Source organism: Pongo abelii, chromosome 4 (genome assembly GCF_028885655.2).
Source record: "Pongo abelii isolate AG06213 chromosome 4, NHGRI_mPonAbe1-v2.0_pri, whole genome shotgun sequence".
NCBI classification, from domain to species: domain Eukaryota; kingdom Metazoa; phylum Chordata; class Mammalia; order Primates; family Hominidae; genus Pongo; species Pongo abelii.
In genome coordinates, this window is record NC_071989.2 from 87,023,749 (window position 1) to 87,049,832 (window position 26,084).

Sequence of the window (26,084 nt, forward strand, 5' to 3'; positions counted from 1 at the left end):
GTACATGAGGGCACAAAAGGAAAATGAAACCCTCTTTCCCTCCAACTACCGGAGAGGTAGCCAAAAGTATTCTGTAAAACCTTCCAGAAATTTTGCATATGCTAAAAATAGTACTTGAAACATGTTTTTTATTTAACATATTCTAAGCATCTATTTCTTTTTTAATCTAAATTGCGTGTAATTTCCTAAACATCCTACTTCAGTTATTCTTTTCTGGGGAGGGGGGTGTGTGTGTGTGTGTATACCCAAAGCTGATAAGAAAAATGAAAAAAAAAAAGCAAAAAATAAAATGAAATAAAAACAGATCAAATAATCTTTTCTATTGACTTTATATCCTTGCTTTGAGAAAATAAAACCACTTACATCTCATTTTGTTTCTGAGAAACTCTCCCTATAACTCCCACCAAAACAAATAATCTACAGTAAGAAAAAGGACAGTAACACTGAAGAAAAAATTTATTTTTGGAAGAACAAATCTGAGAGAATATCAATGAAATCAAAACTAACAGATGCAACCTATTATAAAAAAGGTGCCTGAGCACAGATGTGAGATTCAGGAAATGTTTCTTAAGAATTCTCTCTTCCTACCCATTTGTGAAGTGGGTAACTTAAGTGAAAATTAAAATAAAACCCACAACTGAAATTCTGGCTATGAAAGCCAAAAAATGAGAAATATTGTAGAACACATGGAAAAAAACTGACCTTGACCCTCACTCTAGGACAAGCCTTTAGGGTGGTATCAACGACCTACTGTGTATGCAAGGGTGGGCTGGGCAGGTACGCAGCAGCACTGCCGTGACCCACCATACCAAATACCACTACCACTTTCCATTTCATGCCAATAAAACCGGAAATTAAATTCCCATTACAGTTCCCACCTTGTTGGCTTAAGGAAAACAGGGCCCTCTCTTTACCATTTAACAAACATTCATGGAAGACTCAGTCCATTCCAGTGTTTTATACTTAAACAAAGATGAGAACACTACTGTTTTCTCAGCAGAGGGCCTGACAGAAAAACTGGGGAGGAGTTAATAGTCTTGAGATCCCATGGCAGTGAGAACGGAAAGAAAGAAGACAGCAAAAGGACACATAAAGGAAGATGAGGCTGAGCTCTCAAACAAGATCCTCATATCCTCAGTCATACATTTTTCCTATAGTTGGTCACCATCCAGAGCCACCATTTCTGAAATCCATTTTGTGACAACCACAGAAGTTCTTATAATCTGACTTTCTGGATTAATTTATGCTCTTCCTTCGCTATGTAAAGTATATTGGCTGATTGATGCTTAGGGTTAGTGGGTTAATTGTTACTCTGCTTGAATATTTTGCAACCACCAGCTGCATCAAATGCTTACCAAGAGTCAGCTGTATGTGTCCCAAACCTGTTTATGCCAATTCTATTTATATAATTATAAAACTGAATTAAGTACTATGTAAACTACTGATTTTGAATGCAAAACTAGAGTGGTTATTTTAATGAAAGCCAGGCTAAATACTTTGAAATGACTAAAATGTAAATGGCTAAAAAATTAAAATAAAACTCACAACTGAATTAGGCATATATAATATTCTACAATATAATATAATATCTAACATAGGAATAGCTTCAGCATCTCCTAGAAACTTGTTAGAAATGCAAATCCTTGGGTCCCATCTTAGACCTACTAAATCAGAAACTCTGGGAGTAGAGCTCACCAATCTGAGTTTTAGCAAGTCTTTCAGGGAATTCTGATGCAGAATTCTGACGCATAGTATTTTTCAAATACATATTGTATAAATATACAATTAAGGCATCTGAATTTTTAAAGATAACTGTTAGTGCCAGACACTATGTTAAGGCCTTACATCATCATCCTCCCCATTACAACCACATCAGTTGTTAACATTTATTAGGCATTTACTACTATATGCTAAGTACTTTCTAATCCTCATTTAATTCTCACAATATTCCTATTAAGGACATATTGTTCTCATTCTCATTTTATAGAGGAAGAAAAACAGAGACTTACCTAAGCTCAGAAAACTATTAAGGGTTGAGCCCAGTTTCAAATTCAGATTCTAGAACTCCCATTATTAACCATGACCTGACACTGTGTCATTACCATACTTATTGATGATGATCAATGATTCTATAAGTAATGTAATACTCATGTTATAAATGTATAAACACACTGGTGTTAAACAACCAAGTGTATTACATGGCAACAGAAAAGTAATTTATATCTAGGTTTGTCTGACTCAAACTTTTAACCAGTCTCTTACACCTCCCTCAAATAAAAACAAAAGCTGGGACCAATCAAGTTTCTACTACTAGCGATTTTCGTGTTTAACCTATTATCAATTATCCCACTTAACCATTCTTTTGCTAAATTCCAGAGTTACGTTACATTCTTCAGGCAGCATTAATTCAGCAGATTGGGTTAAACCACTGAGAATCAAGTAGGGTAGGCATGGCCAATGGTCATACAATTCAAACTAAAACAGACACATTAGATATTGTCACCCAGGCTGCAGTGCAGTGACATGATTGTAGCTCACTGCAGCCTCAAACCCCTGGGCTCAAGCAGTCCTGCCACCTTAGCCTCCTGAGTAGCTGGGACTACAGGTGCATACCACGCCTGGCTGATAAATGCGTTTTAAAAAACGATTCTCTCTGGCTTCTGTATATTAAATTGACAATTAGGCTTCAAATGTTTTGATAAGATAAATTAAGGTCCATATATTTTGGCTCTCAAATAGTGATGAACTTAAGATATTTCCTTATTCTTTATATTTCACAGTATTTTTCAAATATAAGCATCTTTTATATATTCCTTTAATCAAAGCAGAGGCTTAAAGTCATTCCTTCCACCAAAGAGGAACAAGGTCTTAGCAGCAACTTATAATGGTTCATGACCAATTCAACTAAAATGGAAGTTACGATTAGAGAAACAGGAACTAATTACAATGGCAAAGCTTAATCCATCACAATTTTATTAAAATCCTTTGAGTACTCTTTTACTGAATGTGCTGTCTGTTGGATCTTCTTATAACACTGGAATCACTCACCAGAGGAACTAGAGCTCCCAATATGTATTGCCACTTAATTTTAAATGGGGTTTTATGTTTAAAAGTATCACTACACCTTCGCAGCACTTAGAGAAGACAGATTCAAGAGAAGTTTCAAATGATCATCAAAGTTATTCCAGGTCATTTCATGTACAGACGTATAATGGAGCTTTGGCTTCAATTCAGAGTACAGCTTTAGTCTGAGGGAATATGTACTTAAAAGATCTCTCCTTTATTCTTTTTTTTTTTTTTTTTTTTTTTTTTTTTTTTTTTTTTTTTTTTTGGAGGAGTCAGAACACACACAACATTTATTGTCATCATTTGCCATCTTACATGGGTGCAGTTTGTGGCTTTCCAACTTTATTCTTATTAAAAAAAAAAAAAATCAACTCTCTATACCAGTAGTTTTCCAAAGAGAGCTGGGTGATAGAAGTGGAGAGGGAGATAAAGAATAAATAATTTTCTAAACTGTTCCAATCATTTGGTTAGTTATTAAATTCCAAGGCAATTCCTATTTTCTTCAAGAAAGTTCCATGTAAATCTGCTACTACTGACATTATTCCAGAGAAACATTTGTAACATCTGATTCTTCCTTTCCATAAAAGCTACTGAGTACAGTTCAGAAACAATTACTACAGAGGAGAACAGCCAAGAGCTGAATCCTACTCGTAGGATACAATTAAAATAAAAATTAATTTTAGAAAAGCCTACTATTAAAAAGCTGAAAATAGTGGCATTCTATATTAATCATACAGTAAAACCATTGTATTATAAAAGTACCAAAATGTAACTATTTAATCAACTTTACTTGGAGATATAACTTCCAACTGAAGGAAGATTACAATGGACAAGTAAAAGGTCCTTTGTTAAAAGAAAAAGTAATACTTTTGTAAAACCTATAACCATTGTCTCAGAGCTAAGCATAAAGATGTTCCAACCGTCAGATTTAAGTATACTTTAAAAGTATGTAAAACAGGCAGGGGCGGTGGCTAACGCCTGTAATCAGCACTTTGGGAGGCCAAGGCAGGTGGATCACTTGAGGCCAGGGAGACCAGCCTGGCCAACATGATAAAACACCACCTCTAATAAAATGCAAAAATTAGCCAGGTGTGGTGGTGCACGCCTATAATCCCAGCTACTTGGGAGGCTGAGGCATGAGAATCACTTGAACCTGGGAGGCAGAAGTTGCAGCGACCGGAGATTGTGCCACTGCACTCCAGTCTGGGTGACAGAGCATGACTCTAGCTCAAAAAAAAAAAATAAATAATAAAAGTATGTAAAACAAACCCTATTGTTTGTGCGTGTGTGCACCCCCATGCATGTATTTTAACTTTATGTATATTATGACATTCTGACATCTTTTAAAAAAATTTTCTGGCTGCAAAGAGACTGCTTCTCCCCTCTAGGGCTAGCTAATTCTTAAGGACAGCAAGAGCCCAGTCCAGACCATGCCTCTGATATGCAAACTAGCCAATCCAGAGCCATACCTCCTCTATCTGATCCATACATCTGATCCAGGAGACAATATTCCTCTAACTTAATCCATCCCAGGGCCAGTTACCAGACAATGAGGGACCACCCCTACAGTTAGAGCCCCCTGAAATTATTCAACCCAGCCAATCCTAAACTATTTCCCCTCCCCTGCTTTACCTTTCCAATGGAAATTCCAATAAAGCTCTACCTCGGCTTTCCCCTCACTCCTGCTTTCTGTCTCTTGACCATCTTAAGACTTTCCCTGTTTCCAGGACGAGCAAGTATAATAAACTTGTTTTCCTGAACTTTTCCTATGACTCCCCTTGTGGTTACATTTGACTATCACATGATCTTTATTTACTTTTGCTAAGTTACAAGCACATTAAATAATTTGAATTGAATTACTAAACTGAAATTTTGATTAAAAATATTCTTGTAGGCATTGGCATATAGAAAAACCTTTTTCCACCAGTACAAATTAAGTAAAGGGTGCATTTCTCTCTCTCTTTTTCTTTTTGAGACAAGGTCTTGCTGTTGCCCAGGCTGGAGCACAGTGGCACAATTATAGCTCACTGCAGCCTCGACCTCCCAGTCAAATGATCCTCCTACCTCAGCTTCCCAAGTAGCTAAGACCACAGGCTTGCACCACCACACTTGGCTAATTTTTTTTTTTTTTTTTTTTTTTTTTTTAATTTGTAGAGATGAGGTCTCCCTATGTTGCTCAGGCTAGTCTTGAACTCCCGGGCTCAAGTAATCCTCCCACCTAAGCCTATCAAAAGTCCTGGGATTACAGGCGTGAGCCACCACACTAAAGGATGCATTTCTGTGTGTACTTTGGAGATTTAATTCTGGCATGAAGGATACTATCTGAAACGAACAAGGTTCATAATTAAGAATAGAAATGATATACCCACCTGTGAAGGTGTACTGGTAAGTTCCATCTTCTCTTGTGATTTTTCCTTTGCTAGTCGAGCAGCTTCTTTAAATTCCTGAAACTTTTCTGCAAACTGAATGTATAAAGACTACATACATTAACCAAATAAAAATAGGTCACAGTGCCCACTTTTACCTTAGTAAAGTTATTCATTTTCTGAATAACTGACTCTACACAAGCAATATAGCCTCCAAACCAATTATAGCTTCTAATATGAAAATGACAGGAAATGAAACCTAATTCCAAACATTTGTCTGTGCACTATGAAGTATTTTGACAAACCTTATTCAAAACATCATGATATATCTAAGTTAGACTTCAGAGTCAGCTAGCTTACCTAAAGGACTCCTGGTAGTTCAGAAATAATTTACTAAGACCAAGGTAGGGGAAAGAATCAGTAAACATAAGCATACTGTGCTAAGTTTATCATTGAGAAAACTGAATTTCACAAGCAGCCACTTGTAAACATCACAGTATTTAGAAAATGCTTTTAAATTTTACTAAAATATAAACTCTCATAATACACAATGCATTTTATTTTCAGTAATACAAATAGTAATATTTACTATTTTCACTAACTGACATAACTAAAAATTTATTTCCAAAGATTCTTAAATAGCTCATGTACAGCAGCAGAAAGGAATAATACTCAATGGTCTTTAAGATGGATAACAATTTCAAAACAAAAATTATTGTACATGAAATGCTAATTCTTAGGAACTCATAGGAAACTATAAAACACCCTAGCCACAAAGAATATCTATTTATGTTTTGGAAGTGGAAGCTAGTCTATCACTATTATCAGTGAGAATAAGTTAAGACTACATAATAACTACATTTAAAAACCCCAAATCCCTATGCAATTTAAAATATCTGTTAGAGTTGGTAATTAAAACACGAAATTATAGTTCCTTTCTCAAACCCTCATAAACCAACTCTGATTTCATTTCCATCTTGGGAAGAAAAATTTTGGAAGGAAAGGCCTATGATACTCTAATCTTGGCGAGATGGAGGAGGGTCAAAATTAAAGCCGTCGTTATCACAACTTTTCCTTCTTACCTTAAACCTTGTCACTTCTACCTATAATATGTATCTTAGGAAAGTGAAATTGTGCTACTATACTTCTCTAATTGAACAGAGTATCTCCAAACAGTACAACATCTGAATACAAAGCTACAAGGGTCTCACTCACATTGGTGGAAATGAAATCAAAACAAAACTTCTCTTTATGTAATCTGAAATAGTATACAAGGTTTTTCTTACACTAATTTAACATTCCACAACAGTTAATCTTTAAAAGCCTTCTCAACTTCGTAAAAATCTACACTATTGCTAATTTGCATATCCTTAGTTTTCAGCAAAATAAAAAAGTGACAGCTTAGATTTCCCATGATAACAAAATACAACTTAGTAAGCACTCTAACAATCCAAGCATAGCTGGAATTTTGCTCATACCATTCAATCTTAAGAGACCACATATTTTTTTTTCAGCGATGGTACTTTCCCTTATTTTGAGATGTCTTTGTCTAGAATTGCCTTCTCCGAACCTTATAATGTTTTGACTTACTCATGGCTTTTAACTGATAAAACAAGCTAGAATATTTATGTACTTGCTTTGTTTATGTAAAATATTATCAACTCCTTTGAGCCTCCTACAGTCTGCAAAACACCAAAATTAATCTACAATGTAGCCTGAAAAATAAATTATGATTTTGTCATCTCTGTATCAAAACATTCTGAAGAGACTGATCTGAAGCTCTTGGAGCCAAGTTCTGTGAGTATATAAGCTAGAATTGGCTCCAAGAGCTTAAGAGCTGTTTCCCAATATTCAACCCACCCTCAAATACTAGGAGATTTACCACCAGTAAGGCTGGTCAAAAGCATATGCTAACTTTAAAGAAGAAAAAAATTAAATAAAAAAAAAAAAGCCATTCTCAGAGAAAAGTTCAAACAAGGGAAAAGAGTAGAACTGACAGAAGTTAATAAACTATTCCTTTACTACATTAGCTAGCTGCTCAGTAACCTGAAAGATGTAATGAAGAACTTGATTTACAGACAAAATTACTTAGCCCAAAAAGCATTTAAGGCAAGTTTATTTGAGAAAATAATCCATGATTTAGTTCTTGTATTGTCAAGTTAAGAAATTCAGCAAGATATATATATAGATTTTTTTTTGCTATAGTCTTTAATAGGCAATAATAAAAAAAAAAACACAACACCAAGTTCTAAAAAGGTTCTGAATGATGGCAAAAGTATTAGAATAAACATATAATTTCTCAACAGAACTGTTTATGGAAGGGCAATGTTCAATGGAAACCTGTATCCTAGTTATGCTGAGATACTTTGAATGTAAAACTCTTATCTTTACCACAGTTCAAGAAATACATTTAAAGAATAAGATGTGTACAAGAGAAACCAAAATGATAATATTTGTTTGTTGTTGTTTTTTGAGACACAGTCTTGCTCTGTCACTCAGGCTAGAGTGCAGTGTCGCAATCTTGGCCTCTGCCTCCTGGGTTCAAATGACTCTCGTGTCTCAGCCTCCCAAGTACCTGGGATTACAGGTGTGTGCCACCACACCCAGCTAATTTTTTTGTATTTTTAGTAGAAACGGGGTTTTGCCATGTTGACTAGGCTGGTCTCGAACTCCTGGCCTCAAGTGATCTGCTCTCCTTGGCCTCTCAAAGTGCTGGGATTAAAGGCATGAGCCACTGTGCCCGGCCTTAATATTTGTTTTAATCATCCTACAGAAAATGATTTATAATCACCAAGGCAAAAGTTAAAATAGCCTTAAAATTGAGATTTAAACTATAATTCATATCCAAAAGATAACAAAAACACTTGAAAACAGTGTTAAGAAATGTTTATAATTAGAAGAAAATAAAATAGATTCTATATATATTCACAAAAGTGTAAGATTTCTAAAAAGAACCCAGTTTAAGAATTTGAATACAGAATAATTTCTGTAAAGAAAAACAGCTTAAAATTTAATGTAAATATAAACAGTGTATATCTACAAGAGCCTGATTTCTCTGCACTTGAATAATTTCAACTCTCTAGCCTGAGTTTTAGTAACAGATCCTGCGTATACCAAATCACATGTAAAGTATTTAAAATATATGGTTATTCTTTTAACTGAATGCTTCAAACAGAGGTTTTAAGAATAAATCTTTAGGTCTGGCAGGCACAAACTCTGAAAAAAAAAGTGAGTTTTACTTTTCTCTTTGATCACTTAGTATACTGAGATTGTTTTTTCTTATATATTCTTTTCTGTGTAACATCCACAAGAAGCCAAGGTGCTGCTGGTATAAACATTACATGGCTTTTTCTTATTGACAGGAAAACTGTCTTATTTCCAATATTTAGCCTGGTGATGCTTTGCATTTTACTGGCCTTTCTGGTCACATGGTGTGTATTACCTAAAAATTCCTCATGATTGTCTATAGTATCTCAGTCTGCACTGAATCAGAGCTTGGAGTATTCCACGTCCAGATAAAGCACAATTTCCCCTAAACACAGTAATTTATATGTACCTGGTGTCTCATCAAAATGCTGAAATCTGTATCACTGTCAGCTTGAGTTTTCACAATTCAAAAGAGCTTGGTATCTGCCTATCTTGTAGACCATCTCCAATTGAGGGTACTAATCTCTGACAAAAATCCATTCTGAAGTGATAATCCCCACCTTTTAATTCCTATCACACAGACAATTAACCACATAAATCCTTCTCAACCAATGGTGACTGTTTTTAATGTGTACATTTTCCAAGTGACAGTAGAATCTAATGATCTCTTGCTTCTTGCTCTGAAGTCACTACTGTTGTTTTGAGAATATTAAATAAATTTCTCCTATATTTTATACTCTCCATTTGGTATTATATATTTAAGATATATGACTTGAAGATGAAGATTTTCATTCAAATTTTATTATTTAACTCACTTTCGAAAGATGATGTTCAGAGGAGAATCCCAATCCATAAACAGTGTTTGCCCGGCTATCAGCCCACTGGCCAAACTTCTGAGATGTTTTAGTAAATGTCATGTTTGGGGTGATGGTACTATTTATTATTGCCTAAAAAATAAAGCAAGTATGAGTAACCAGCAAAAAATCAGCAAACAGGCATTTAAATACAAGACCATTCAGTTACATAAAAGCTTAAGATTATCAATAAGCCACAACATTAAATACATAAAGATAGTTACAGAAATAATTTCTGGCATTATAAGTGATAGTGTGGAAATATGTTAACTAAAATATAAATATGATGACACTCTATCAAAAATTGCAACATTTTACACTCAAATAAGTTTACCTATGATCCAAAAAATGTCAAAGAGTTTTTAATGTGGTCAGTTTTTTCCTTTTGAATGTTTAGAATCAGTATTTATTAATTTTGGATGATAATCACTAGAAGAAGGTAGGCCTTAATAGTGGTTTATTTAAAAGTAGGGTACCACCCTCCAAAGAATCTTTCAAAAAGTGAAAATATACATAGAAAATATGACACTGATTTTCTTCTTTTTTATTTTTTTTTTAGACAGAGTCTTGCTCTGTCGCCCAGTCTGGAGTGCAGTGGCGCGATCTCGGCTAACTGCAAGCTCCAACTCCCAGGTTCATGCCATCCTCCTGCCTCAGCCTCCTGAGTAGCTGGGACTACAGGCGCCCACCACCACGCCCAACTAATTTTTTTGTATTTTTTTAGTAGAGACGGGGTTTCACCACGTTAGCCAGGATGGTCTCGATCTCCTGATCTCATGATCCGCCCGCCTCGGCCTCCCAAAGTGTGAGATTACAGGCATGAGCCACTGCACTCAGCCAACACTGATTTTCTAAAATCCATAATTGAGTTTCCTTCAAGCTGATTTACCTGAAATACATTATGATACAGAAAAGACTTGCAATCGTTTAGTACTTTTTCCCTTTACTCAAGGAAAAAACAAACCTCTAAATATAGAGGTGTTCCTTGCTAGACTTGGGAGATTGGTTCCAGGACCCCTGTGTATACCAAAACCCATGCATACTCAAGTCCCATAGTCAGCACTGCAGAACCTGCATATACGAGGTCAACCCTCTAATACTTGTTTTTCACATCCTACAAATACTGTATTTTTCGATCCACGTATAAGTGAACCTGCATACTTCAAACCAGTGTCATGAGTCAACTGTATACTCATTTCTTTTCTCATAAAGTGGTATAGATTCATGATGCTGAGAATTGCTATCATTTGTTTCACACAATTTCTTAGAAAACTAGTATTTTAGCATGTTACTAAATATTAACTTTGGTAACCACCATAATAAATTTCAACTATCATAAAATATTAACTCATTCTCTCTGCTAATACCATAAAAGTGAGGAATCATTTTTTTAGTCTAATGCACTCCAAATTTAAGATTAGAAAGTGATTCCAATAGTAACAGATAGATGTTAACAAATCCATAAGCAGTCATCTGCTGAACTCTTAAATGTGGAATGATACATCAAGCATTTTCTGAACTAAATTTGCTTACCATGTGAGCGTTTTCTGAACAAAACTAAATTTGTTTACCATGTGAACAACAGTATAAAAATAAATATTTAAGAGCTATGCAGGTATTGGAGAAGTCATAAAAATGAATGCATGACACCTGTCCTACTAAAAAAAACAGTAAAACAGAGTGGTCCCTTCCTTTCTCTCAGACAGAAGATGTGTCCACTGTTATTATATGAGAGCCCTTATGCTCAATTAAGTGTTTTTACCTCAGACAAAATTTACATATTCATACTTATAGTTTCCTTACCCTTCAGTTCAAAAACTGCTTTTCTTAGCATGTCATTTAGGATGTGTAAAATGTGGCTAATAACTGCTCTAACTTGAACGGCATCAAATGAAGTCATCAAATGAAAGACTAAATAGGAAAGAATTTATTAACAAATGGTAAGGAATCATTTGTTTATTCAACTTTAATTGAGTACCTTTTAAATGCCAAACACAGTTCTAAAAATTTGAGACACAACAACAAGAGGGGAATATAATTGTAAATTAGTCAAGAATAAGAGGAGTCAGTAAACATACAAGTAAATAAATAGCTGACCAATGTAATTTCAGAGAGTAGTAAGTACTGTAAAGACCATGATGTGACAGAGTGAAAGGCAAGAAATCAAGACTGGTAGGCACTGCCTTAGATTTGCTGGTCCTGAGGAGGGCACATCTGAACTGGGATCTCTGTGTTTTCTAATAGACAAGGGCATTTTATACGTGACCCTAATAACTCAAAAGTGACTCGACAACAGGTTTTATAGGCATCTAAGAAAACTGACCAATGTGCTGGTAGTTGGTCACTAAGCCCCCTCATTTTAACTATTTCAAATTAACTTCTTCCGCTTTTACGAGTTTTATTTTCATCTCCATTCTGAACCTTTCCTTGTCTCTGTATTACTTGTTCTTTAATGAAGAAAACCTTAAAATGATAGATGATCCCACACTTTTAAAAAGCTTTATTTCTTAGCTTCTTTGAGTAGAATGCATTTAAAAGAAAAATTTTAATTTTGAAAATAAATATGTCTCTCAATCCCGGAGTTCTAGTCCTTTTAACGAAAAGAGGTAGAAATGCAGTGTCATTACTACCTCATGTACGGATCACACAGTGCCCTGATCCTGGCCCTTGACCATGCTGAGGTCTCTGTAGCATAATCAGAAAACCTTAAAGCAAACTTCATATGCACAGCAGAGGCGCTAAGTGAGAACAAGTGCACATTTTCTAGGCAGGGCACCTAAGGGGTTTCCAACTCAATCATGAAGAGCAGAAGTGGGGGGTGAGATGGAGAAAACACTTGTTTAGCTGAGTCAAATAAACCACTACTGCTGACTTAAAAAACAACCACTCCTGTAGGAACTGCAGCAGTTAATAGCATCAGTTTAGAAAAGTAATTAGAAAATGGAAAATGTGATAGAAAATATAACTCTGCTACAGAAGATAGATTTTGTTAAAAAATACAAAAAGCTTTTCAAAAGACATTTATGATTCTAATAATTACAATCAGCAATGTATATTCAGAAATGGAAAAATGCAAGAGCAACATTTCATATTGCTTCAGTGGGAAGAACACATGAGGATTATGTGTTAATCACTAAAATTCCTTCCTTTAAAACAACTCAAAGTATTTTAATCTGGTGAAAGTTAAGTTAGCAAATGAAATCTATTTAATCACTTACATATGGTTTCTTTTCTTGGACATGGGACTATTCAGTTAACCTTTTTTTGTATACAACATTTAACCCTCCTTTCTAATAAAGGAGAATTTTTATCTTTTTCTGTTATCTCTGTTAACCCTCCTTTCTAATAAAGGAGGCATGTTATCTGTTGTTTGGGCCCCAAAACAAAACAGATTACAGAGAATTCAAGGTTCAAATAAGGGAAAAGAAAGAAACACTCTAGAGTCTCAGGTTATAATATCTAGTATCTGTCAAACTTCACTAAACCAGTTTCAAAATACGACAAAATTATTCTTCACTAAATAAAGCTTCACAGAAATGAACTATTTCTATTTCTCAAGTCCTTTAAATCTTCCAAGTAAAAATGAAAAAATCAATTATTCAAGTAAATACATATTAGTTACTTATGTACAAGACACAAAGTGCAAACAGCCCTTGGGGTCTTATAATCTAGTTAACCTAGTTAAGGAGATAAGGAATGAGTACACAGAAAAAACAGACAAAAAGTTTAGCATTAAATTATCTTTTATTCCCCACAAAACACTAGGCAATAATCGCCTGATAATAGTATTAACAATAATAGCAGTGAGGGTTTGTATAGTGATTACTATATACAATGTGCTTTTGCCTAAATTTACTTACTCTTCACAACAACCCTATAGTGTAATGATGTAGGTATTTTTATTCATTCCTTTTTACAGATGAGAAAACTGAGGCATACAGAAGATTTTTTTTTCCCCCGTAAGAGACAGGGTCTCGCTCTGGATATAATCATAGCTCACTGCAGCTTTGACCTCCTTAGCTCCAGCCCCAATCTCCTGAGTAGCTAGGACTACAGGCATGCACCAATACACCTGGCTAATTTTTTTTTTTTTGAGATGGGATCTCACTGTGTTACCCAGGCTGGTCTCAAACGATCCTCATGCCTCGGCCTCCCAAAGTGCTAGAATTACAGGCACAAACCTCAGTGCCCAGCCCTGCATGCAGAAGCTAAATACTTTGCTCAAGATCAGACGGTGATACGGTTTGGCTCTGTGTCCCCATCTGAATCTCACCTTGAATTGTAATCCCCATGTGTCAAGGGTGGAACCAGGTGGAGGTAATTGAATCATGGGGGGCAGTTTCCCCCATGCTGTTCTTGTGATCGTGAGTCTCAGGAGATCTGATGGTTTTATATGCATCTGGCATTTCCCCTGCTTGCTCTCATTCTCTCTCCTGCGGCCCTGTGAAGACGTACCTTCTGCCACGATTGTAAGTTTCCTGAGGCTTCCCCAGCCATGTGGAACCGTGAGTCAATTAAACCTCTTTCCTTTATAAATTACCCAGTCTCAGGTATTTCTTCATAGAAGTATGAGAATGGACTGATATAGATGGCAAGCAGGTGGCAGAAACAAAAATTCAAATCAGTCAGTCTGGCTCTACAGTGTGTGCGCTTAACCCCTTCATTTAATTGCTAAAATTCCTGGAAGTGGAAAGGCCTCATGGCTTTAAGAAACTGGAGACCTCATCTTTCTATACACTTTAAATCTAGAATCTTAGAGTCTGATTTTCCTTTGGAATTTATTTCTCTAAGTGAGTTCCATGAAGTTCACTGATGATAAAATGATCACCTGTCCAGGCGCGGTGGCTCATGCCTGTAATCCCAGCACTTTGGGAGGCTGAGGCAGGCAGATCACGAGGTCAGGAGTTCAAGACCAGCCTGGCCAACATGGTGAAACCCTGTCTCTACTAAAAATACAAAAATTATCCAGGCATGGTGATGCACACCTGTAATCCCAGCTACTGGGGAGGCTGAGGCAGGAAAATCGCTTGAACCCGGGAGGCAGAGGTTGCAGTGAGCTGAGATCGTACTGCTGTACTCCAGGCTGGGTGACAGAGCAAGACTCCGTCTCAAAAAAAAAAAAAAGGGATCCCCCAACCAACTCTTCTGAAGGGCACACTGTCCTCTAAGCACTGATTTAAGTGCTTTGCAGATATTAACTCATTTAATCCTTACAACTACCAGTACTGAGTTGAGAACAATGAGGCTCAGAGAAATAATCTGCCCGAAGACAAAACACTCAGTAGATGGTGGAGTTGAGATCTGAACCCAGGCAGTCCTTGCTCCTGTTACACTAATTGCCTCTCCTAAAAATAAAATAGGTTTTGCCCTTATACTTCTCTTGAGAGAAGAAATGTCAGCTTTAGTATTGACACTGACAAACTTCATAAGATATAGGGACTTTAAACTGCTACTAGTCTATAGCAGTATATTTGAAAAGAATTAGAGCTCCTAGAATTCTAGACCATGTCTATTCTGTCCACCACTATATTCCTAGTACCTGGCATAATGCCTGACACATAACAGATATGCGATGAACATTAAATAAACGGAATGACCTCAAATTTGTAGAATATTTTGGCACGTAACAATGTAATAAAGTGGTTAGTGAAAGTAATTTAGTGGACAAAACATGTTGCTACCTTAATAATCCGTTTTGTTTCTTAAAAGTTTTAAGAACTCAAAAGGAAACATTTTATATTAATGAAGATAAAATCTTCTGAATAAAACTAAAATGTCATACTGAAAAAAGCAAAAACAGCCAAATCATTCAAAGTAAACGTAGCTTACCTTTGAGCCATCTAAACTGATTATCCTATACACATTTCTTGTGCTGTCATAGAAATAAGACACAGTAACTGCATGCTTGCTGGTGGGTACCCAGTTCTTCTTTGTGTTTGGGTCAATCTGGAAGACATGAGCTCGAGTGCTGAAGATAGGTTGTTCCCTGCAGGGCAGAAAAGAAAATGATGGACTGAAAGCAGCCAGTTTTATTTCACTAGACAAGAGAACATGAAAACTGCAAGGATGATTCTGCTTAATCCACAATTTCCACATACCTGAAAGTAAGAGAAACTTTCAAATTTGCATATTCTAAGTATTCAGTCATAAGGTTTCTAAAAACAATTATAGTCAATCCTCATTATTTGAAGAGTCTGTACATGTGAATTCACCTACTCACTATAATTTATCTGTAACCGCCAAATCAATACTGTGACACATTCTTAGTCTTTCACAGATACACACAGGGCAGTGCAAAACCATGCATCACCTGACATGGCACATTTCCATCTGAAGCTGAACAAAGTGACATTGCCTTCTTGTTTCAGCTCGCATACTACATTTACAAGTGTCCTTTTTATGGTCTATTTAGCACCATGTTTTTCACATTTCACACTTTGTTGGTGCTTTTACTGTTTAAAATGGCCCATAAGCATCATGCTGAAGTGTTCCCAGATGCTAGCTGTTCCTAGGTGCAAGAAGGCTGTGATGTGGAGAAAATATGTGTTAGATAAGTTTCACCGAGGCATGAGTTACAGTGCTGTTGGCCATCAGTTCAATGTTAATGCATTAACAATATATATTAAGCAAGGTGTCTTTAAGTAGAAACACACATAAAACATGGTTATGTACTGATTAGTTGACGAAAATGTCGTGAGCAGAGGCTTGTAGGAACGTGACACAGTATTTTTCCCTAAGAGCAATGGTTCAGTACAGTATTTGCTAACTTAGTGTTGCTGGCACCTTCATGGAAGATGTGAATAATGAGAATAAACTATGCTCTGCTAAAATACAAGTATCTTATATTTGACTCTTACAAGGTTAATATTTTTACCCACTTAAAACCACATTTAAAACCCATTTAAACACATTTTACCCATTTAAAACCCAGAATAATCTGAGAATAGGTAAAGAACTTACTGGAAAACATACATTCACTATAATCGCTACTATACTTAAAAGTCTATGGAAAACAAAGTTGCTGAAACCACAAATATCTCTTACTTAAATCAAGCAGGGCCTTAAAGATATAGATTTTTAAAATTACAAAGAACCAAAACTAATAAAAAATACTTATTTAAAATATCATTACAGAATTCTTCACAGTATGAACAACAAGCATAAGATGATCTATATATAATAGAAGCATTGTAATTCAAAAATTTCCAAGTTCGGAGTAAAAATTATCTTGGAAGCAGCATTTATCAAGCTTGTTTTTTTAAGAGCCCAAATAAAACTCATTTATTTCATTTCACTACACATCTTTCTTTTCTAAAGCAGTTCAAGGTCATAAAGAAAATTTTAATTGGTAATATTTAATATTAAGTAAATTAATTTTAAAATTATGAAGAATTTTAAAATTTCTAAAATTTTAAATTTGAAGAAAGGAAGGGTAAATATGGCGAGGAGAAAAATTAGAAAAACGGCAAGGCAAATCTGAGTCCACGGCAAAATGGCTCTTAAGGTTAATAAGCGGTTGGGTGACTCCTATATCCATTTCAACCCTTAGAGAGTTGGTATGAAAGGGAGGTACCTTCCCTGTAGGTAACCTGGCTCTTTCCTAGTTTTATTTCTGGAAACCTCCTATACAACTTTTCTTATTAAAGAATCTCTCTTAAAAGAAAGTGATATATTTTGTGCCACTCCCTAAAAAATGAAGTGGAGCCATTACTTCTTGTTTAACTGCCATTACATATGGATTCATTTAATAATTATTAACAATCTGGCAAAGCACTGTACCAGGATGATGAACTCTGAATTGGGAATACGTCTTATTCATTCCCTCTTTCCCCATCCTCAACCATTGACTTTCAGTGAGGCTGGTGCTATAAGCTTGGGTTATCTTCCAAAAACCCTGCAACCCCTATTTTTCTTTTTTCATCTTCTAATTAAAGTCTGAGGTGAAAGTATTGTTGGTCAGGCTGAGAGTGGCTAGTTACAAGTCACAGGGACATTTAATCATACACAACTCTATCAAGGCACATAAGGAAGGGAGGTAGGACACTATTCTTTACTAACTCGATTACTTGATTTTTTTGTTGTTTTCATTTGGTAGGGGTTAAATTTCCTAAATTCACCTAAATAACACAAGTTGGTGATTATAAGAATGTGTTCTAATAAACATATTTTCTAAAATAGTAAATTAGTTATTAAGATAATAATGTCGCTTTTGCAAGCTTTCTACAACCAATCAACAAATCCTTACTCAATGGAAACGCAATGTTTTCAGTATGGTAAAGACTTTCTACATCATATTTGAGTCATACATTTAATTAATCCACATAATTTAATTCCTTTCAGAATAAAAATCTTTAAGCTATCGTATAAGCAAATGCCATTTGAATATCAACTAAGTACACAGCTTTCTTTAATTGTCTTCTGAATAGCTGGTTTTTTTTAAAGAAAATTATAGTTTAAGATTTCTGTGGTCAAAAACCTGTACTTCAAAGTTATATGATAAAGACTAGAGAAATAATTTTCACTACAGATCCAGGGAACAGAATTCCTAGAAGTAATGAGGATGTTACTGCATCTGACAGGGCATACTAATAAATGATTCAAACTTTTATTGAATATCTATTATATGCCAAGATGTAGGATCCAGATGGTCCCTGCCCTTGAAAAATTCAATTTGGTGAGAAAAGATGGATATGTTAAAAACAAAATGCTCTTCACTACGACAGATTCTCTAAAAATAAGTAACTGACAGCTATGATAGAAAACAGACGCCTAAATGAGTTTGAAACAAACTGTTGCACAGTGGGAGGAGGGCTAAGTACATTGTGTAGCAAGAACGTTAGTACAGTTAAGTTTGAGTGCCTTTGAAGAATGAGGCTAGAATGAAAAAACAGAGAATGAAAAAAGAGAGAAGACAGTTCATGAGGGTGTCTACTGAAAGCTATTGAGAGATTATAAACAGGAAATAGTTTTGCTTTTTTTTTTCTTTCTTTTTTTTTTAACAGGTTCTCACTATATTGCCCAGGCTGGTCTTGAAGTCTTGGCCTCAAGCAATCCTCCCACCTCAGCTTCCCGAGTTGCTAGGATTACAGGAGTAAGCCACCTAGCTCGCTCCAGCTTTGCATTTTAGAAAGATAAAATCTGGGCCACGTGCGGTGGCTCACACCTGTAATCCCAGTGCTTTGGGAGGCCAAGCTGGGCTGATCACTTGAGCTCACAAGTTCGAGACCAGCTTAGGCAACATGAACAAAACCAAAATTAGTCTGGCGTGGTGGTGCAAACCTGTAGTCCCAGCTACTTGGGAGGCTGGGGTGGGAGGCAGAGGTTGCAGTGAGCCAAGATCATGCCACTGCACTCCAATTTGGGTGACAGAGCCAGACCTTCTCATATACATGCACAAAATTTGGCAGCAATAAAAAGGAGGTGGGTTGGAGAGAAACACTGGACACAGGGAGACTAGTCAGAACCTTACTAAAGAATCGCAATAATTAACAAATAAAGAGGATAGGAGTTTAGGGAACAGGATGAAGATGTGATAAGGGATTAACGGTAAATTTAGGAAGTAGTATCAGTAGATAAGTAATAGATTGGATATAGGGCAGTGGTTCTCAAACTGGGGTGATTTGTTCCTCGGGACATTTCACAACGTCTGGATACATTTTTGGCTGTCACAGTGAGGGAAACTGCTATTGCCATCTAGTGGGTAGCATCCAGGGATGCTGCTAAACATCTACAATGCACAAGACAGGTTTCCGCAACAAAAAAATTTCCAGCTCAAAATGTTAATTGTGCCAAGGTTGAGAACTCCTGATGTATAAGACAAAGAAGGAATCTGAGTCTCCTGGGTTTCTAGTTTGGGTAACTGAAAAGAAGACAGCGCCACTAGCAAGGATGGGACACAGAAAGCAAAGTCTAAGATTGGGGAAGTGGAAGGGGAAGATGAAGTCAGTTTTGAAGGAGTTCAGATGCCTACAGGGTTTGGATGTAGAACTCTTGGGCCAGGAACTTAAAAACACTCGTTTGGAGCTCAGAGAAAACCAGGCTGCCATGCAGAGTTTGGGGAATCACCAGATTTTATGATGGGTATGTTTCAATACTAAGCATGTCCATAAATTTCATTTAGAAAAAAGCTGTAGAAGCAGTAGAGAAGCTATATCTAAAATCTTTAAGAGATTTACATATAACTGAACTCTTAAAAAGCTATCTTAAAAATCTAGCTCTTAATCTCTTAAAAAGACCTGTAATACCTTTGAAATTGATTGTTCCAAGTGTCCAGGTATTAAAGTTAATATCTTTTCATAAACTGTATAGCACTCATAAATAAAGGTTAGACACTGCTTTCTTTACAATTCACACAAATACTAACTGGATCAAATATCAGCATTTCCCAAAGTGTGTTTATATTGAACAACAGTCTGAGAAATGAATGGTCCCTGTTTAAACAAGTTTCGCAAACACTGTGTTATATTCTAAAATATTTATAATGTACATTAGCATGTTAAAAGTTCTGATAAGTTCCGCAGTAAATAAACCAATCTAACCCCAAATAATCCAGCATCTGGAGAATTATTTGACCTCAGAACTCTATCATGTAATATATTTACATCTCCTAGGATTTATATTTATGGCTATGAGAATCAAAAGACAAATTCTGAGGTAAATATCTCACTGAAACTTGGTCTGGATAGTTTACCATCTTTACTGATATTACTAATTATATTTATAATATAAAATTCAAGCCTTATTCAGTAATGACTACAGTATTATTTCTTAAACGGGTACTTGTTAAGAACACTCAAAGTAACTCTTCTAAGAAACTAAAAATTATTCTTAAAAAATTGCTCTAAAAATCAGTTTTAAAGACAAATAGATCCATGCCGGGCGCAGTGGCTCACGCCTGTAATCCCAGCAATTTGGGAGGCCAAGGTGGGTTCATCACTTGAGGTCAGGAGTTCGAGACCAGCCTGGGCAACATGGTAAAACCCCATCTCTACTAAAAATACAAAACTTTGCCAGGCATGGTGTCGCGTGCCTGTAATCTCAGCTACTCGGGAGGCTGCGGCAGGAGAATCACTTGAACCCAGGAGACGGAGGTTGCAGCGAGCCAAGATCACGCCACTGCACCCCAGCCTGGGCGACAGAGCGAGACTCCATCTCAAAAACAAACAAACAAACAAACAAACAAAAAAAACAGAAAACCACAACTGTTCTGAAATGCTTTAAACTAGCTTAGAGAAGCAAAACTACACACACACACACACACACACACACACACTTTAATCATAGAGCACCATCTATTCGGTAACTTCTTACATTAATAACCAGAACAGTAAGTAATTCAAACTACTTTACTGACATAAGAAAAGCTTACTGGAGTATTTTTCTGTTGATTCATAAACGAATTCTAGGAAATTGGTGTAACAATAATTCTGAAGTTCTTCATCTTGAGCTACAATTCTGTAAAAGTACTACATACAGTGATGGATGCTAAAACTTACTATGGATGTGGAAAACTGGAAGAATGTTAAGATAACCCTGAGAAAAAAGTAATAAAATCAGAATTTTATTTTAAAAACAAGACTGACTCAAACTCACTAGAGCTGACATAAAGAATTACTACATTTAGCTCTCAGGCATCTGCGTAATAAGAAAGAAACGAGGACCATAAAAAACTAGAGCAAAACAAAAAACTTTTCCAGGAGATACATAAGTTTTGGTCTAGAAAAAAAGCAGACAGTTAACATTCATCACTTGGATGGCTCTGATTTTTAAAAATCAATGATGATGCTGTTTTAAAGTTACCAATGAAGTCTATACTTTCAAAAATATTATATGATTAACCAGTAAATCTTCATCCCAAGAGAGTGCAAAGGCATAGGTCCAATAAATACAATCAAACTCAAGGAAAGGAAGAGAAACTGTACATTTCCTAGTCTACCTTTAATGCCTAGCTTACAAGTGTCCTTTTCAGATATGTAAGTGCAAATGGCTACTGCAGCAAAGGAGATTATAAAGAAGGTTATGGTTTCAAATAATTTCCTTTCTTTTTAATTTTCCAAAAGAAAGTAGCCTGAAAGTATTCTAAGTATTCTAAGAAGTATTAGAAATAAGGCTGGTAATATTTTCCACTGAGGATTTGACTCTGCTGCAGACCCTGTTCGCTGACTATCTACTAACTGTTCTTCCTTGTTGCTCCCCAACAAACCTCAGATACTCTACCCTCTTCCATATGACTGTGAGCTTCGCTAAGGATAAGCATGGCAATCCCATTCTTGCCAGAAGTTGGGTTAGGAATGGACCTCTGAAACAATTCCAAGAAATAACCAAGAAAAGTTTGCTAGAAACTTCTAGGTACACTCACAGAAAGTACATATGTAAGAAGGAATATTCTCTGAAACAATATGTTTGCATGTGACATCAGGACCTAAAGAAAACCTTACTGCTGTGAGGGGCGCATACCTGAGAACAAAGCCAACATTCTCTGTTGATAATAGCATATGGAAAAACAAAGACTCTGATTCCTTGATGATGTCACTGAACCAACAAATCACCTTATCTCCAGGTTTCTGTATGATAATAAGTTTGCTAATTGTTTCAAAGAGTTGTCATTTAAAAAACTATGCAAATGAAAACTGAGGAAAGAGGTTTACTTACAATAAACTCTGCAATAACATGCCCCCCAATACTATAATTGGTGGCAGTTCAGAACTATAGAAGCTACACACTGGTCATTCATTCACTTCATAACACCACCCCACAGTATACACAATTTGATTTTGGGGTCCCCATTTAAAATTGTAGAACCAACAGAGCAATTTATAAGAATAACTGCATTGAGATGGGTGGGAAGAGGAAGAAATGGAAAGGTAAATGTGGAAATGGCAAAAATTCACTACTAGTTGACTTTCTGCAATAAGGATTTAAAATCCAAAGCTTTTAATTAAAAAAAAAGCAATATAAGAGCTTATTAGAGCTATGGAGGCAACCACTAAAAGAAATAAAAATTACATTTTTTAAAAGTAGTTGCCTCTGGGGAGGGGGCTCAATGAAGGAAGGGATAAGACAGGGGCAATTACTTCTCTTTCTTATCCTTTAAGTATTGTTTAATTTTTCTTAAACTTGTATAGGTATTAAAATATCTTTCTAAAATGGCACTGTGACGAAATTACACTTACATAACAATTAATGATGGAAAATAATGTTTTAGGGGCCATTTTTGAAGACTGCCAAAGAATCAAACAATGACAATTTTAATAGGTTGGAACTCAGCTGAGAGGAATAAGGGAAAGTAGGAGAGGAGCAGAAATCCAAACATGCCTAACTGTAGGACTACAGGTGCTGAAGGTACATCCAATTCCCGACAAAAACATCCTTCTTGATTTGAAGTAAACAAGAAAGTAAGACAAAAAACATTCTACCCTCAGCTTGCTTTTGGGTGACTGAAGTGGCAAGAGAAACTGAACAATATTTGTTCAGGCCAAAATGAGCATGACAAGGAAAGTCCAGGACTAGACGGACACTAATTACCATTTAACTTGATAGGTAATGGCTGCAGAATTTAGTTTCAGTGCCACTATGAAGTGGCATAGCATGACTTTGGATGCAGCAGCTCAAGCACTGGAATTTCCTAGAAAGAATTATCCTGTACAACTTAATAATATAAATTGAAACTCTACACGATTATCAGGGAGCTGGTTTAAATCTCACCACCCCCTCTTTCTCATACATATATCCTACCCTAAGAAAAATCTCATTAAGATACCTGTTTTGATGCTGCTCAGAGATTATGACTGCATAATCTAACATACTACCAACTGTACGTCCCTATACCATGATATGTGTAATAAGTTGATTGCTTATACATACAATGTTCTTTTTTAAAAACCATATACAAACTTTGAAGAATGCAAAGGTTTTTCTACTAATGGCTACCCAACACAATTATACTGCAATAACTCCACCTAGTGATGTACCAAAAACATAGCAGGTGCATGTTTTTTAAAACCTGGAAGCTACTCTATAGCAAATACAAAATTGTAAAGTAACCTTGCTATAATAGAGGTATCGAGACTTCTGGAAGGATTTTTTTTTTTTAATTGTATGATCTGGCCAGGCACAGTGGCTAACCTCTGTAGTCCTAGTGCTGTGGGAGGCCAAAGCGGGAAGATCGCTTGAGCCCATGAGTTCCAGACCAGGTTGGCCAACAGCAAGACCTCGCCTCTACAAAAAATTTAAAAATTAGCTGGCTGTGGTGGCACATGCCTATAGTCTCAGCTACTCAAGAGGATGAGGCAGGAGGATCATTTGAGCCCAGGAGTTGGAGGCTGCAGTGAGCTATGATTGTACACCACTGCATTCCAGGATGGGTGACAGAGCAAGACCCTGTCTCTTTAAAAAAGAAAAAAAAAAAATGTATGATCTGAATTCCTTGATCTTTTAATCTGTTAGGTGAACACTGAAATTAAAGGTTTTAAAAAATAACTGTTTGCATTACAGTTGAGTATCAGAAATATTTTCATGACATTAAGTATTTAATTGGCGTATCTGAAGAAAATATCAAATCTAAAATTTCCATTTGGAAATTAAGATTCTTAAATTATATAAAAATACACTTAAAGAGTAACAGTACTGTTTACATTTCTTTTTCTTTTTTTTTTGAGACAGAGTCTCGCTGTGTCGCCCAGGCTGGAGTGCAGTGGTGCAATCTCGGCTCACTGCAAGCTCCACCTCCAGGGTTCACGCCATTCTCCTGCCTCAGCCCCCTCAGTAGCTGGGACTACAGGTGCCCGTCACCACACCCTGCTAATTTTTTCTTTTTTTTTTTTTTTTTTTTGTATTTTTTGTATTTAGTAGAGATGGGGTTTCACCGTGTTAGCCAGGATGGTCTCGATCTCCTGTCCTCGTGATCCACCGGCCTCAGCCTCACAAAGTGCTGGGATTACAGGTGTGAGCTACTGTTTCCATTTCTTATATGTCACCTCTTACTTTAAGAGTAGTTTTTATAATCTATAGGCCATGGTATTAGTTATTAAGAGATTTTAGTACTTACTCTTGGACACTTTAATAAGTAGCTATAAAATATTAAGGAATATGCTGAAATTCAGAGTAAAAAGCAAGCAACCTCATTCAATGTACATTTAAGCAACGTCTTCAATGTTCAAAGAAGCTTGCTTGCTATGTATTAAATAACTGCCAAGTGACTTTGTCCTTACCACCCATTAAAAACCCTATCCATTTCAGGTAAAATTTCAGTGTTTAAAAATATATCAAGTATGCTTGATAGATCACATTTAAAATTACATTTTTAGGCTGGGTGTGGTGGCTCATACCTGTAATCCCAGCACTTTGGGAGGCTGAGACAGACAGATTGCCTGAGTCCAGGAGTTCAAGACCAGCTGGGCAATATGGGGAAACCCCATCTCTACAAAAAATTAGCTGGGCATGGTGGCGCACACCTGTGGTCCCAGCTACTTGACAAGCTAAAGCAGGAGAAATCACCTGAGCCAGGTAAGTCAAGGCTGCAGTGAGCTGAGATCGTGCCACTGCACTCCAGCCTGGCCAACAGAGGAGACCGTGTCTCAAAAAAAAAAAATAATAATAATAATAAATAAATTACATTTAGAATTGATATGGTACACTCCATTTTATTTGACTTTAAATATTCTCCTCTTCCCAAATGATTTCCACTAACTGAAGCTAAATTCTGAGAACTGACAGTATATGCCTGGGAAATCTAAAGAAAGTAATCTCTTGTTAATAACTAGAGTTTAATTATTGTTAATATAGGTAGTACTATTTGACCTATTGCCAAATAGGTTAAACTCCTGGCGTTTTATTAAAAATCTAAGTGATTTCCCAATAGACATCCAGTTCTTAAAAACTTTATTTTTTTTTTTGAGACAGAGTCTCACTCTATCACCAAGCTGGAGTGCAGTGGCACGATCTCGGCTCACTGCAACCTCTGCCCCCTGGGTTCAAGCAATTCTCCTGCCTCAGCCTCCCAAGTAGCTAGGATTACAGGTGAACACCACCACACTTGGCTAATTTTTCTATTTTTAGTAGAGATGGGGTTTCACCATGTTGGCCAGGACGGTCTCGATTTCTTGATCTCGTGATCTGCCTGCCTCGGCTTCCCAACGTGCTGGGATTACAGGTGTGAGCCACTGTGACCGGCCTTAAAAACTTTAAAAACAAATGAATTAGGCTGGGCACAGAGGATTAGGCCTATAATCCTAGCACTTTGGGAGGCTGAGGCAGGTGGATCACTTGAGGTCAAGACCAGCCTGGTCAACATGGTGAAACCATGTCTCTACTAAAAATAAAAAAATTAGCTGGGCATGCTGGCGGGGGCCTGTAATCCCAGCTACTCAGGAGGCTGAGGCAAGAGAACGGCTTGAACCTGGGAGGCTGAGGTTGCAGCGAGCCAAGATTGCACCATTGCATTCCAGCCTGCGCAACAAGAGTGAAACTCCATCTCAAAAAAAAAAAAAAAAAAACTAATGAAATGTTATAAAGGCCGTTTAAGTGCTAATATCACCTGCAACGAACAATCATAATACTCTAAGGTACACTTTTCTTTTATACTTGCTACAAACTAAATGAGTGGATGCTCAGTCCATATAATATCTAAACAAATAAATATTCTAATAAGTAA

The 26,084-nt window shown here is 36.3% G+C and overlaps 1 protein-coding gene across 2 annotated transcripts in view; it reads right to left on the reverse strand.

Annotated features, from left to right (window-relative positions):
* The window catches only part of HOMER1 (homer scaffold protein 1), a 140,485-nt gene that overhangs the window by 67,681 nt on the left and 46,720 nt on the right, over nucleotides 1–26,084 (reverse strand). For both annotated transcript variants that reach the window (XM_009240845.4, NM_001131690.1), the window contains 3 exon segments: nucleotides 15,263–15,419; nucleotides 9,395–9,526; nucleotides 5,436–5,528 (listed from right to left, as the gene is read on the reverse strand). In XM_009240845.4, the coding sequence (XP_009239120.1) occupies nucleotides 5,436–5,528; nucleotides 9,395–9,496 (195 nt within the window). In that variant the 5' untranslated portion in view covers nucleotides 9,497–9,526; nucleotides 15,263–15,419.